The following is a 14,659-nucleotide window of genomic DNA, read 5'->3' as shown; positions in this document are numbered from 1 at the left end:
GCAGCGAGTGTTGTGCTGCGCCTCCCCTTTCTCCCTCCCCTCCGTGCTAAGTCCTCCGAACTCCGGTAGAGATGAATGGCGCAGGTGATGCCGGAGCTAAGATGGAAAGGAAGACGGTGGAGAAGAACAGGCGAATGCACATGAAGAGGTTGTGCATGAGGCTCGCCTCTCTCATCCCGAAAGAGTACGCCACCAACTCCAAGGTACCGACTGCTCCTCTCTAATGATTGTTTCCCCTGTTCTTCTTCTTCTTCTTCTTCAAGACGGATGAACGCAAATGTTATTGCAGGACATGTTGAGCCAAGTAGATCACTTGGATCAGGCGACCTCCTACATCAAGGACCTTCAAGGAAGGATCGAAAGGATGAAGCTGAGTGGGGGTATCAGGACGAGCGCGGAGGGAACTAACAAGGACGTCGACAGAGAAATGACGACGGAGTTCAGGTTGCCGGTGGTGGAAGTGAGGCACCAGGATCTCAACCTGGAGGTGGTTCTGATAAGTGGGCTGGAGAAGAGGTTCAAGTTCCACCAGGTGATCAGTGTCCTCGAGGAGGAAGGAGCAGAAGTTCTCAACGCCAACTTCTCTGTTGTGGGTGAAATGATCTTCCACACCATCCATTCCCAAGTAATCGCCGTCTCTGCTCTTTACTGTTTGCTTGCATAGTTCGCATGCTTAATGCCAATTACTCGGAACTTAATGGTCAACCATGCATTTAACACATGAAGTTTCACGATCCAACCGTTGACTCCCGAGACAGTGATTAGCAAGTAATTCAATCTCAAAACGTAAAGAACTTTCTAATCTCCGACTCCTCTGTTCACTTATGCAGGCAATCAGCCCCAGACTTGGCTTGGAGGCATCGAGGGTCTCTGAGAGATTGAAGGAATTGATCCGATGAGCTCTTGGGGTGTCGCATCTAACTCAGCTGGAAAATTCCCCTTTTATTCCTATGGAATACGGAGAGTGAATCCGCCTTTAATATAGAATATGGGCATACATCCATGGGGGTGTCTAAAAGGAGAAGAAAGCAAAAAGAGAAGTGAAGCTGTTCTTGTAGTGTTGGGTTGACTTTAGTATTGCTCAACCCGCAGTGGTTTCTCTTTACATCTCTGCTTCTAATAGGAAACCCCAAAATGTAGTGGACTGCGGCAATGAGCAGTGGATTTGATTAGGAAGGCTGATTAATTATGATTATGATTACTGTTAATATTATTTTCTTCACGCTGGTAACAGTTATTCCAACAAATATTAGTAATATTTTTTTAGCATTATTTTTTTTTCTCTACTACAATATTTCAGCTATGGAAAGATTATAAGTCATGAAACAAGTATAAAACATCGATCACAATATAAAAAAAAAAAATGAAAGAAAAGAAGAAATTTTTTGGAAAAAAGTGAGTTTTTTTTATTAATTGATTAACCTATCAGACTCAAGCCGTGAGAAATAGAATTAGCTGTAAGTTTTTAAAATTGACTTATAAAAGTCTAATGAATAAATTATTATTAATTAATAAGTGGTACGAGCAAAATTTGAATGATTAATTATTACATCAAGCTCATATTATAACATATATAATACAAAATTACTATAAAATTTGTTTGTGATAGAGGTTAAATATATTGACAATGAATGAAAACTCAAGCCCAAACAATATTTGATTTAATTCTTTTTGTCTACGTAGATGAAATAAAATCAATATTTTCATCGAAACTTAAATTCAAATATCCTCATCTAAGACAAATTTCAAAAAAAAAATTATTCATCTATAAACTCAATTTTTTATATATATCTTCTTGTATAAGCTCTAAAGATATACTAGAAAGAAATCTTTAAAATACTCGATATGTTTTCTCATGTCATTGTATCGTCAAAATCTATAGATATACAAAATATTTATAAAATTTTCAAGCCATAATTTTCGAGGTTTCTTTCTTTAGAAGTTTTCTATATTTAAATTTATTTTCTTTCTAGTGCATTGACTACAGGAATCCAAAAAGAAAAAAAGAAATGGGTAATTACTGCCTTGAACTACTAATCTATCAAGTCATTACTCGCCATTTTTATGCTTCACCATCGATCGAAAAATTATGTTCTCTTTCTCCATTGAAAGTACTTGTAAACCTTCACCAAATCAGTGAGATTGTTTTGCATTCAAAATTTCTCATCGAAAGACAACTAGAATATCCTCAGCTGGCTCACTCAGACAAAGCACCATTTGCATAGTAAGAGCATCACATAAAATGTTTAAGCAAAGCATGTATTGTTTTGATGCTTTGGAATGATTCGCATCCTAAATAGTAGAGAGTTGTGGAAGTAGTAAAATGATGTCAATCTACTTCCCCAGTGGATGCATCACTCTTCCTTTGTTTCTCACTATTGGGAATCATTTGGATTTTGAGCTAACTTGAGGGTTACCAATGTGTGAGCAGAGCAGAGGACAACCTTGTCCGCCACTCAAGTCATCCTTCTCTTGGAGTCCACTTTGGGTGCTCATCAACTTCAGCTTTGCCTCCACTACAAACAGAGCTCCGGTGGAGTGTCACCTTTAGTATAGAAGACTGGATCAACTCATACAGATTACCGTTCAACATATAAGATCTTCTTAATTCAGTAAGATCATTTTGCATTACTGCAGCTCAGGTAAAATATTATCATAATTAATGAGAAAATTAATCCACTATCATTTTAAAATAAAGTTCAATATTAATAAATTCAAATCAAATTCGTCACAATTAATATATATATATATATATATATATATATACATCAGACATACATCAACTCGACGACTCAAAGTCAAATTAGTCAAATTTAATATTAGTTCAAACATCAATTCAATCTAAAAATTTTGGCTTTTAGGTTACGGATCAAACCTAGTATGCATAATTAGACTCTTTTAATCTTTAGTGATATAAGATTATTTTTATATTTTATATCTTTTCATCTCACGTACACAATTATTCTTTTATATGTGGAGAATTCAGATCCCCTATGGCAAAAAATATTGAATATAAGTAGTCTTTTCTATCCTCTATTGATAGAACAACTAGGTTGGAATATGCTTGTTCCCCTCTATCATTAGGTAATATGCCTTCCTCGTTGTAAAGGCACGTCCGGCTGCAGCTAATAAAAATGTCAGGCCCCGACAGATGCTTCAATAATGCTTGAATAATGAGTCTTTTTAGTCTACTAAATGTAATCATAAGAAACTGTGTTATATATATATATATATATATATATATATATATATATATATATATATATATATATATATATATATATATATATATAACACAGTTTCTTATGATTACACAGTTTCATATATATATATATATATATACACACACACACTAATGCTACATAAACCCAAATGATTGATGTCCTGCGTGACGAGGTACGTGCAATGCTGATAACAAGTGGGGAGTAAGAAGGATGGAAATGATAGTGCCGGCAAGCAGTATTCTGGTCTCGTTATTTGCATGCCTTTCACCACCTAATTGTTGCAATGATAGAACGATGCAGATCAATAGCATTTCTGGTGATTCACATGACCAATACAGTCCTACGCTTTGGTCCACCATTTCATCCATGGTTTGGCTCGCCATTATTGAATCCACCGGATATGGTAATTAATGGCAGCGACATCATGGAGTGCACAGAGAAAAGAGAAAGCTCTCACCCATCACACAGGAACGTTGGTGTCTTCTTCCTCCAAAGAAGAAACGATGGCGTGGTGTTTGGGGCTGCAGCCTGCAATTTCTATTTCCGTCGGAAAGAGAGGAGTTAATAGGCCTCTTTAAAATAATTGTGGCGCCTCCCCATCACATGCCATAGTGGACGCACTGCGCCCGTCCCGTTGGCCAATCGGGCGAACGACCGCACATAACGCAGCGCAACGCAGGCAGGGCATGTAGTCTGGTATATATTGCAAGCAACAACAACCTCTTTCCCCCATTGCCGTGATATTTCCAGATCTCTTCCGTGCTCGGTCTCTCCTCCAATCCCGTTCTCCTTTTCTCTCGTCTCTGTCTCCGTCTCTCTTGAATCGAGGGAGTGCCAGTCAGGAAATGGCACTGAAACTGCCACTGCAGGGAGAGATCCGAGGAGTCTCGTTTCTGGAATCCAACAGAGGGACCTCTCCCCAACTCAAAGGTGCCATTTTAGCTGTTCCTTTTCTCCTCCGGGACAAATTTATTCCCCAATATAAACCTTGTCGTGATCGAATTTGATTTCGCGATTCTGTTCGCTCTTAGAAATCTTTTTTTTTTTTTTGTTATTAATTTGGATCGATTGCAAGTTAAAAGCGATCTTTTTTGGTTCTTGTTACTCCCAACAGCTACCTTCTTGTGAAATTCTTGTTTCGGAAACTTGCAAAAAGTTGATCTTTTGACCTTACTTTCTCTCGTGAAAAGCACTTTCTTTAACCTTTTTAACCTGAAAAGCATGCATCGATTCTCCGAATTACGAATAAAGATTTTGTCCTTTTCCGGAATTTTCTGAATGATTCAAGCACAAAATCTTGTCATTTGCTGTGCTCAACCGAGTAGTTTCTGAAGCTTGTCAACGTTTCCTTCAGTGGGGCTTCACTTGAAAAGAAAGGAGAAAGGAAAAGTTTTATTGAGGAAGACGAGTTGCTCACTGCAGCAGGCGCCTCAGCCAGCCTGGCCAGGCCGAGCTGTCGCAGAACCAGGGCACAAGTCTTGGGACGTTCCCAAGCCTATTTCAATCGTTGGATCCACTGGGTCAGTTGGAACTCAGGTATGCAGCTGAAAGCAAGAATAACACATATTCAATGTACGTACAATGTGGATCATGTCTCTTCTTACTGTGTGTATAGGCATTTGATAAAGGTCAGATAGTTTTCATGATACACTCTGAAATTTCTTTACCTGAGTCCTTTCTGTCAATGTTTTCCTTTCACCCTTTAAATACAGTAGAACTAGTAAATCCAATTGTAGAAGTTTTTATTCTTTGCTGAAAGCTGTTGTGGTTGATGGCCAATCAGCAGGAAAGTAGTCTGTAATTGAGCATCATTGACTTTCCAATGCACCAAATTCAAGCCAGAGTGTGGTTATTGTTCAGTATGAAACCATGTTTCATTGACTTGTCATTTTACCAATGCATTTTGGTTATTACAGACACTGGATATAGTTGCTGAACACCCGGATAAGTTTAAGGTTGTCGCTCTTGCAGCTGGCTCTAATGTGACCCTTTTAGCTGATCAGGTAACAATTGTCGTCCCCTGTAGGTGCATGAGATGGTGGCTTAGATGGATAATTATTATTGGAATTGCACTTTAAGTTTTCTGGAACAATTAAGAATCGAACTCCTTTTTTCCTCTGAGCAGGTGAAGAGATTCAAACCTCAACTGGTTTCTGTAAGGCACGAGTCACTAGTTGGTGAACTCAAAGAGGCCCTGGCTGATGCTGAACAGAAACCTGAAATTATTCCTGGGGAGGAAGGCATTGTAGAGGTCAGTAGTGTTGTGCGTACTTCTCAATTGTTGGACCTGCTCTCAAGCTTGCATCATAATGTGTTTGGATATGAGTTACAGGTTGCTTGCCACCCAGATGCTGTCACTGTGGTTACTGGGATAGTAGGATGTGCTGGACTAAAGGTAAAAGCATATAGATTGTTCTTAACTCATTCCTTGTACTAATGTCACACTGCTATTTCCACAAAGTACCTTCCTTTAAGTTAGCTACTTTGTTTGGACATTCCTGGTGCTCATCTTAAACAACATAACTTGATATATCAAGAATAGATATATAAAGCGAACATCCTGGCATCAATGTAGCAGTACTAACCTGCTGTTTCTTTGACTATCTGGTTGATGTGTATTTATCGAAAATCATGTGAATTTTATACTTTGTTGTAAATGATACACCTTTGATTTGACATAATGCTAACTGAAATGAATATGATTTGACATTTTATTGGTGAGGTGTTTCTATTGGCTCACATGTAAGAATGAGCTAGTAAAATATTGTCAATGTATTAAATATAATTATCATCAAATCCCTGAAATCAAAAACTATAGTTTTAAAGATGTCTTATTTTTACACCAAGAAGCACAGTTGTTGATACCTTCGAGGAATTTTAGTTCACCGTCAATGATGGTATCATATGTCTGCATCACAAAATGGGCTAGACCTTTGAAGGATGTTTGCTTGGCTCTGTCTCCTACAGTTGCCTACAAAGAGGCAACATATGCAAACACAAAGCTCATGTGCACCTGCATATATCTATATACATTTGTGTCTGCGTGTGTGAATATCTTCGCCTTTTTCAGGCAAATTCACCTAATAGTCACTTTTTGTTCTACTTTCAGCTTATTTTTTCTATTGCACTATGTGCCAAAGTGAATATATGTGTTGTATATACATCCAGTAATCCATTCATTTTGTTCATATACTCAGCCTACTGTTGCTGCAATTGAGGCTGGAAAGGACATAGCTCTGGCAAATAAAGAAACTCTCATCGCTGGAGGTCCTTTTGTGCTACCTCTTGCTCACAAGCACAAAGTAAAAATTCTTCCTGCTGATTCAGAACATTCTGCAATTTTCCAGGTACTTATAGTAAATCACCAGTACCATCAGGTTACCCAGTTCAAAGCCAGTGATTGCATGCCTTTACTTGTTTTGAAAAGCTAATATTCTTTGTATCTAACCCCATTTGCCTGATTCAGTCTGTGTCTATTGTTGTTCAAATATGAAGTTGTTTCTTGAATGATGATGCTTATGGGGTATTGTATCTCCAGTGTATTCAAGGCTTACCAGATGGTGCACTTCGACGCTTAATTTTGACTGCATCTGGAGGGGCCTTCAGGTATAATAACTATTTAATGCCTTTTCATGCTTCAATCTGACATCAAGAGCACTGAGCGCATATCTTATCCATGTGGTCACTGTTCTAAAGATGTTTGAATCAAGGCTTATTGATCAAGTTGTGAGGATGTAATGCTAGTTTATGGTTTTCTTCATTTATGTCAATCATGCTGCTGTAGATCAGTACTTACCCCGTTTGCCAGTTTAACTTTCTTCTCTTCTTCTTCCTCTTCCTTTTTCTTGTGTGAGAGGTTGCTAAGATCTCATTTTGTTGTTGTCTCTTTTCATCTGTGTTTAACATCTGGAACTTTAAATAAACATCCATCTTTGTTAATCATTACAGGGATTGGCCAGTTGAAAAATTAAAAGAAGTGAAAGTTGCAGATGCTTTGAAACATCCAAACTGGAGCATGGGGCAAAAGATCACTGTGGATTCTGCTACCCTGTTCAACAAGGTATCGAAAGCATTCTCATTAAATTCCTTGAAACGGATGTGATTGTTGACATGTCTCTCTTCTAGTTTCCGAGAGCCTACAAACTATTCCTTTGTGGTACAGGGACTAGAAGTTATCGAAGCACATTATCTATTTGGGGCTGACTATGACAATATAGATATTGTGATTCATCCAGAGTCTATAATACACTCGATGGTTGAGACACAGGTAAATTTGTTACAATCTCATTCCATCATGTTAATGTTGGGTTGATGTGTGAATAAATCAGGTTTCCCAATTAATGTTGGGTTGACAATATAGATATTGTGATTCATCCCAAGTTTCCCAATTACTTTTGTCACAAAAAGCTTTTTAATTTGAAGCTTCCATTCTTTCAGATATTGCGACACCCAGTTTCAGTCACCAGATAATCTTGAACTGGTTTGTTGTTCTCTTGCAGGACTCATCTGTATTAGGTCAGTTAGGGTGGCCTGATATGCGCCTACCAATCCTTTACACATTATCGTGGCCAGACAGAATTCATTGCTCAGAGATAACATGGCCCCGACTTGATCTTTGCAAGTATGTAACTCAACTCTATAAACACATTACACTTTGCTTTGGATCCTATACACAAATTGCTTAATTGCACTCACAATAAGAGTTTGTAAAAGATTACAACTCTTGCCCTCGCATATGCTACGAGAAAGTCATAACAACTTTGTTCTAACTGTAGAGTGTGCTCTTTCTGCATCTTGCCAAACTTGAATGTGATGTTCACCTCTCACATCTTCTTGATTACATGATTAGGGTGTCAAAAATAGCTTGGACTAGATATGTCACATTATGTGAACAATAACTCTAGTATAATCCATTTTACTCGAATAATGTACATCTATTTCAAGACTGAAAGAAGAAAAGACATGACCAGCTGACATGATTTTGCGGCAGCCACACCATTTGCTGGAATCTGTAAATAGATAGCTTGCCACTCAAGATAGTGGCAATCTTCCAAATACATACATGTTTTTTTGAGTTCAGTGGAATCAATTAAACACCAGAAGCTTCAGGAGGCAAATTCACAACCATTCAGGTCTTTTTCTGATTACCATGCCTGATAAGTTCGTTTCGTAAATTGATGGTACAGGCTTGGTTCGTTGACCTTTAAAGCTCCTGATAATGTGAAATACCCATCCATGGATCTTGCCTATGCGGCAGGGCGAGCTGGAGGCACCATGACAGGAGTCCTTAGTGCTGCTAATGAGAAGGCTGTGGAGATGTTCATCGATGAGAAGTACTCTCTTTTTTTTCCCTTTCTTTCCTTTTTCATCTCTAGTACCTGCAATACTCCGAATATTTTCTCAACGCAAACCTATATTGGTTACCTTGACATTGTAATTCAATTTACAAATCATCTGTTGCGGTAGTATCATAAAATGCTGATCAAATCATCCTACATTCTTTTCTCCTAGATTGGAGTTGGATACATTTATTGACAAATTTGTTCTTGTTCTGCAGAATCAGCTATCTGGATATATTCAAGGTGGTGGAGCGTACGTGCGATGCTCACAGAAATGACCTAGTTGCCAACCCTTCACTCGAGGAGATTGTACACTATGATTTGTGGGCTCGGAAATATGCTGCGGATCTACAACCATCATCTGCATTGAATCCTGTTCCTGCTTGAGTTTGAGTGCTGCATGTAGTCAGGTAGCTCCTGTCAACTATTGTTACAGGCATAAATTCAAATCCAAATATAGTGAAACGCCCATTCTGCTGTAACAACAACAAAAAAAGAACAGAAGTTTGGATATATTCATTTATTTTTCTCGGTCTTCATTGGTGAAAGTTCAGCTGGAACACTAGTGAGCAAATAAGTGCATGTTCAATCGGCTTTTTCTGCTTGGTTTGAGTTCTGAGAAGCTCCAAATTGACACAGTTTGCATCTTAATGCTGATTCAACCAAGCATTGGATCGTATTGGATCATCTCGATTCAAAATGATTTGGTTGACCTGTAACGTTGACTCACATTCATATATTCTCTACCTTGGAACTTTGTTCATCCTGTCATCCTTGCACATCGCCACAACTTGGGACAAACAGCATGCGTAATACTGTTAGATTCATGGAAGCTGAGATTGCTAGCTCCAAATTACCTATGCGTACTTCATATATATGATGTGCGCGACAAGGGCACTAGACAAAGTCCTCTGCTCCTCAGATCTCGCTTTCCCATCTTATCTCTCTCCTCATTTGATGCCTATTTATGCGGAAAACAAAGAGAAGAATTAAAATGCCAATTAAGCTGAAATGAACGAAATCAAAGGTCAAGGTGCTAATTATCATTAATTATCTTGGTTTTCTGCTACCATGTTTTGCTTAACCTCACATTTATGTCTCTAAAGAGAATGCTCTGAAGAAGACACCAGATGCAATTGCAAAAGGTCATTGTGTTCAGCATATTGGCCTGATGTGATTAATGTCAATACTGTGGGATGCTGCTACATACCTCTTGCATTGTTCTTGGTCTTTTATTGCCAGATGACCTCAAGTATGGTAAACTTAGCTTCTGCAAGATGTAGAAGGAGAAGCAATAATTTGGTAGTAATACAAATTGATCACATCAAAGCAGAAGCTTGTAATGGTGGGGGTTTACCTCAACCTGATCCAGAAGAAACTTAATGTATCCAATGGCCTCCATTAGCACTGAAGCTGTATCAGTCTACACATGTAAACCAAGTTCATTAACCCACCATATATCTTCACTTGAGCCCAAGAAGCACTAACAATTTGATAGTTAAGAGGCCTTAATTACCTTGCCAAATGGTGCCACCAGCTGCTGCAGTGCTGCAATCCTGTCACCCATCTTCTCCTTCCTCACCTTTTAATGTAATATCATTCCCATTGCAACCAAAATGATCAATAAAAAAAGTAGAAGAGAATCAATTACAACTAATTCCACTGCTACAATTCTTGAAGAACTCGAAGCATATACCTTGAAAGGAGAGAATGAAGAGTGCTGCTCAAACCGAGGCTTTGTGGGTTCTGTCTGAAGTGGTTTGTGCTCCCAACTGCTGTTCACTGTTCTTACTTCTGCTGCTCCACTGGCTAAAGATGGCATCTTTAAAGCAGCAACAGTTGAAGAAAACCTCATGTGTTAGCTTGATTGATGTGTTTGGATCCCTAAGAAAGCACGTTAATCTACTTTCTTGTTTTATCTACAATCTTCCTTTAAAAAAGATGATTCATAAATGTCTCTCAGAAAAGCTGGAAAAGGGTTATGTACTATATATTATTGTATCAGTGTAGGACCTCTGGAACAGAGAACAGACGCATCATGAACCTGAGATATCTGGTGGAGCTAAAAGACAGTGCAAACCTGAAATCTCTTAGAAACATCATAAGAATCCATCTAGGTGGTAAATAAATTGTAATGAATGCTGATATTTCCCTCATTTTAACACAAATTCTTAGATCTGATTGCAGTGCATTACAACAAACAGAGAGCTGGGCACTGTGCGAAACAGGAATAATTTCCTACGCTCAGCTGAAACATACTGCCTTCATGGCTATTATGACTGCCATGATACTATCAAAACCTACTAAAAAATCCTATCAGATAGGGAAAAAAAGGAGAAATACAATGCAAAAGCTTATTAGATTGGAAATAAGAGAAAAAAAAACATGGCAAGAAGATTGAAGGTCAACAACTCCATGATAGTGTTAAGAGATCATGTTGAGGTCTGTGCATTATTAGCATGTGTGGGGATTAAATTTTCATTTGCAGAAATAAACAATAATCCATAATAACTAAAGTGTCTGATAGAATTCATTGTTCTGTTTCTCTGAGAGTGCGTGCCTCATCTTGATCTTGACTAGAATTATGGCTGTGGCATACTGCTATTGCTGCATCATGATGCTGTAACAAATCATCATTCTTATATTTCTACACTTGCTTTTATGCTTCTTTGCTTCGCTATCATAGTTTCGATGGTTTACCATTATCATTACACATTTTGGAACAGAGAAGTACTATGTACCCACCTTCCGGTGGTGATGGAATGGCCCTTGAAATGATTCCGGAAGATGGCCAAACCCAGAAGATGCATCCTCGCCTAGCAATGAGACCATACCAGTGAACGAAGTTTGGCAGAAGCTCCTTCCTAATCTAGCTGAAGCCAACAGATCCATTGCATGAAGATCCATGTCCGAGGATCCTGAGAGAAATGGCAGACGAGGACTGGAGTGTGACAAATAAGCAGTCGAAAAACCCATGCTGAAGCTCTCTCGACCACCTCCATGGTTGTCACACCACGAGTTTTCAGACAAGTTTCCGGGCAGAGGCTGAAGGCCATCGGTCTGGCGACCTGTATCTATTCTTCTTACGTAGAGCTTCTCATGTGGCTGGCAGTCGTCATTAGAAGAGAAATCTTTGCAGAACCCATTAAGCTTTGGAAAGGAGGAGTTATCTGGAAACTCTGTGATCTTAGTTGGGTGGAGTTGGTGCACCGGCAGCTGGTAGGTGAAGAAGCCCTCTTCACAGTGAAACCCTAGGTTTTGAATAGTTTGCGAGCTAGCTGGTGAGTGTCCATGGCTTAAACTGAAAGCTCTTTGGCTGGATGCAGTTCCATTGGCATCTGAAACCATCTCGTTACAGTTCCTGCACAAAGCCAATGTAATCACTCTAGGATCTACAAGAGAATTCTAAACGGAAGCCTCCAAACAGGCCAACCAAGAAAATTCCAAATCCAAGGAATTAGATAAAGTCTCTCTTGAGACATTCGGATTGATCAGTACAATGTTGTACAAATAATAAGTTTCAGTTTCGAGTTGATATCATATACGTTATTTTATTCAATATAATGAAAATATTTGTTTTAATTTTTTAAAATATAGAGAAAATCTTTCACGTAGAAGAAACCAAAGATTAACGGTTGCTCTATACACGAAGGAAGAATACAGCGACTTACGATGTCTGGCTTTGGTTCCACGGACGGTCGTAGAAAGCTGGAGTTGCCACTACAGTGGAGAAGCCATGCGGCTCTTCTTCTTGATGTGAAGACCTCATCACGGTGTTTCAGAAGCTTGATAGTTCCAAGAAGAAGTAAAAGGAGAGAGGTTGCTGGAGCTTCGAACTCTCCTTCTCAATCCAAGGAAACCTTTGAGCAGCTGCTGATGCATGTATTACACGAATCGACGTCTGTTCTCCAACTTCTTTCGCATATGCATCTTTCCTCCTTACTTGGGAGCACCCATATGCATCTTCCAAGCTTCACAAGCCGTGTGGAGATGTAGTGAAATAGAGGGTGGAGGGGGAACTGATGGATTACTCCTCGGATGTGTCTCTTATAGCACTTTTCTTTCCGGAGGAACTTTCCGCGGCTCTGAAATTAAAGATAAGAGATCATCGCTCTCTCTCTCTCTCTCTCTCTACAGATCCAGTCCTTTTCTTCTCTTCTTTCCTCCTTCAATGATGATGCTCTTGCTGGCAATCACAGGGGGATGATTGCACCTCTGCTGCCATTATAAGCCTTCGATCCCAAGGCTTTGCAGCAAGACCTCCATACAATGGTAATAATAGCACCCGTGCTCTCTCTCTCTTTCTCTCTCTCTCTCTCTCTCTCTCTCTCTCTGTCAACACAGTCAATGCAGGACATGTCAGCCCTTCTTATCACATGGAATCTCAAATATGTCACAAATAGTACTTTAGTAGTGTAACACATGTTTGAGGCAACTTTACACCATGTCTTATGGTCGCAACATATATATAGATAATAATGAAAGCAAAGACACGGCAGTGCCTTTTTTACCTTCTTGCTTTCCTTTTGGTTTATATGATATTAATACCGATCCTAAAATTATTTTGCATTTATTATATTTTAAAGTTTTTTCTTTCTTTACCTTTTAACTTTTTGGAATCAAATTGTATTATTGGTTTCGTTTGTAGTCATCAAAGGTCACTTTTCCATCTAATATTAATCCATCCATGAATAATGAATAATTTAAATTCATCTATATCCTTTTTAACTTCGAAATCGACTGCTGAGCTGCTCAAGTCTTCAGCTGTCGTGATGATTCCATGGCAGCAACATTAGGATACATGCAGAGTTTTGCCGACCACCCTCTCTCCAAAAGAAGCTCTACCATAATAAGCTCAGCCCCCACAGACCTTCATGTCAGGGAAAAAGAGGCTGGAAGAATGTGAAGCAGACGCGTGCTTTCCTTTGCCTGCTTCACCTCTCCTTTCTTCTTTACTCATCACCCTGTACGCACCACTATCCTACATCCATTCCCAGAAAGCATGGAAGCTTTTGTCTAGATTAGGCTACATCTTCCATGTTCTATGCATGGGACTCGTCTTTTATCTCTACCACCATTGGTAGAGATATTGTCTACTTGAGACCACCATTGGTATGTCTTTTCTTTGTCTAAATTGAATATTGTCTACTTATTACTTGTTGATGGTCTTGCGCTTAAGGGTCAAATAGTTTGATCAGTCCCATGTTATCGGGGAGGGAGAGAAAATCTCCAAACCAAAATAAATTTTAGAGATCAATTATCAAAAAATATACTAAAGGTCGATACAAGATTAACATAGTTCGACACTTCTAATCTACATTCGTAAAAATAAATAAATAAATTATTTACCATACAAGATCAGCTATAAAATCCTTAGGTTAATTCCAACTCAAACGTAATTCTCCTTATATATTCTTCTACATAAACCTCATATAATTGTTGATGCTTTCTTTAACCTATTTGCTCCTATCAAAATCTAAATACACATAAGATATTATCATGATAAATTTTAATTTACTAAGAACTCTTGTTCTTAACAACGGTGGATGAGTGCTGTTCAATTCCAAAAACGCATGAACAGAAAAAGCAGCTGCTTTTCTTAGAAATACAAAGATCGCATCATAATGCTTTCACTTTCATCAATCTGACAAGGTTCTAAAATCACATGACTCAAAGCACAGCCTGCCATGATTGTCAACTTTAAGGTCCCTTCCATGGGCAAGGACAAATCAACTTGGCTTTCCCTAGCCGGCCTTAACCAGTCAACTCCAGCTCTTTGATGCTTTCCTTCCCTTTTAAGCGTACATCAGTATCTGCATTAATCCTTCTCTGCACTGCCCACTGCGGATAAGTCCGTAAGGTTATGTATGAATCAAAGACACTCGTGGAAGCCTGTGGAAGACGACTTCGTAGGGCTTCCTTTTCTTGCTCCCAGCTGCTGTGTGCTGATATGTACCATGGTGCGGGATCAAAGTTGTTCTGAGAAGAAGACAGGAAGTTGAAGGGGAAGAATATATGCTTCGAGTAGTCTGCGTCCCTATCACGTAGATGACATGGAGTGTCATTTCCATGCGAGGACATACGTGACATGCGTGC

The 14,659-nt window shown here is 38.9% G+C and overlaps 3 protein-coding genes across 3 annotated transcripts; 2 read left to right on the top strand and 1 right to left on the bottom strand.

Annotated features, from left to right (window-relative positions):
* LOC135633456 (transcription factor bHLH162-like) lies at positions 1-1,208 on the top strand. The gene is made up of 3 exons (XM_065142912.1): positions 1-203; positions 290-625; positions 831-1,208. The coding sequence occupies exons 1-3, from the start codon at positions 72-74 to the stop codon at positions 897-899; spliced, it is 537 nt and encodes a 178-aa protein (XP_064998984.1). The 5' UTR covers positions 1-71; the 3' UTR covers positions 900-1,208.
* A 2,481-nt stretch (positions 1,209-3,689) lies between these two features.
* Positions 3,690-9,100, top strand: LOC135633013 (1-deoxy-D-xylulose 5-phosphate reductoisomerase, chloroplastic-like). Its single transcript, XM_065142016.1, has 12 exons — positions 3,690-4,154; positions 4,579-4,760; positions 5,141-5,227; positions 5,350-5,475; positions 5,557-5,619; positions 6,422-6,571; positions 6,763-6,830; positions 7,173-7,284; positions 7,387-7,491; positions 7,724-7,845; positions 8,411-8,557; positions 8,782-9,100. Exons 1-12 carry the CDS (start codon positions 4,070-4,072, stop codon positions 8,948-8,950), a joined length of 1,416 nt encoding a protein of 471 aa, XP_064998088.1. The 5' UTR covers positions 3,690-4,069; the 3' UTR covers positions 8,951-9,100.
* Positions 8,823-12,835, bottom strand: LOC135633014 (transcription factor bHLH110-like). Its single transcript, XM_065142017.1, has 8 exons — positions 12,235-12,835; positions 11,309-11,924; positions 10,260-10,385; positions 10,080-10,145; positions 9,921-9,986; positions 9,774-9,833; positions 9,421-9,524; positions 8,823-8,959 (listed from the first exon to the last, which is right to left on the bottom strand). The coding sequence occupies exons 1-7, from the start codon at positions 12,330-12,332 to the stop codon at positions 9,432-9,434; spliced, it is 1,125 nt and encodes a 374-aa protein (XP_064998089.1). The 5' UTR covers positions 12,333-12,835; the 3' UTR covers positions 8,823-8,959; positions 9,421-9,431.
* Between the last annotated feature and the right edge of the window lie 1,824 nt (positions 12,836-14,659).

This window comes from Musa acuminata, chromosome BXJ3-3 (assembly GCF_036884655.1).
Source record: "Musa acuminata AAA Group cultivar baxijiao chromosome BXJ3-3, Cavendish_Baxijiao_AAA, whole genome shotgun sequence".
Lineage (NCBI taxonomy): Eukaryota > Viridiplantae > Streptophyta > Magnoliopsida > Zingiberales > Musaceae > Musa > Musa acuminata.
The sequence above is the reverse complement of the archived record's forward strand: the minus strand, read 5'-3'. Positions and strand labels throughout refer to the sequence as shown.

Bases quoted from the DNA above. Each gene is read 5' to 3' on its own strand.
- LOC135633013 (XM_065142016.1), top strand. From the start codon at position 4,070: ATGGCACTGAAACTGCCACTGCAGGGAGAGATCCGAGGAGTCTCGTTT. The intron at 5,228-5,349 runs GTAACAATTGTC...TCCTCTGAGCAG, and splicing joins TGACCCTTTTAGCTGATCAG to GTGAAGAGATTCAAACCTCA. The intron at 7,285-7,386 runs GTATCGAAAGCA...TTTGTGGTACAG, and splicing joins CTGCTACCCTGTTCAACAAG to GGACTAGAAGTTATCGAAGC.
- LOC135633014 (XM_065142017.1), bottom strand. From the start codon at position 12,332: ATGAGGTCTTCACATCAAGAAGAAGAGCCGCATGGCTTCTCCACTGTA. The intron at 11,925-12,234 runs GTAAGTCGCTGT...GGCTTTGTGCAG, and splicing joins TGGAACCAAAGCCAGACATC to GAACTGTAACGAGATGGTTT. The intron at 9,525-9,773 runs GTATGTAGCAGC...CCGCATAAATAG, and splicing joins GACCAAGAACAATGCAAGAG to GCATCAAATGAGGAGAGAGA.
- LOC135633456 (XM_065142912.1), top strand. From the start codon at position 72: ATGAATGGCGCAGGTGATGCCGGAGCTAAGATGGAAAGGAAGACGGTG. The intron at 204-289 runs GTACCGACTGCT...ATGTTATTGCAG, and splicing joins AGTACGCCACCAACTCCAAG to GACATGTTGAGCCAAGTAGA. The intron at 626-830 runs GTAATCGCCGTC...TCACTTATGCAG, and splicing joins TCCACACCATCCATTCCCAA to GCAATCAGCCCCAGACTTGG.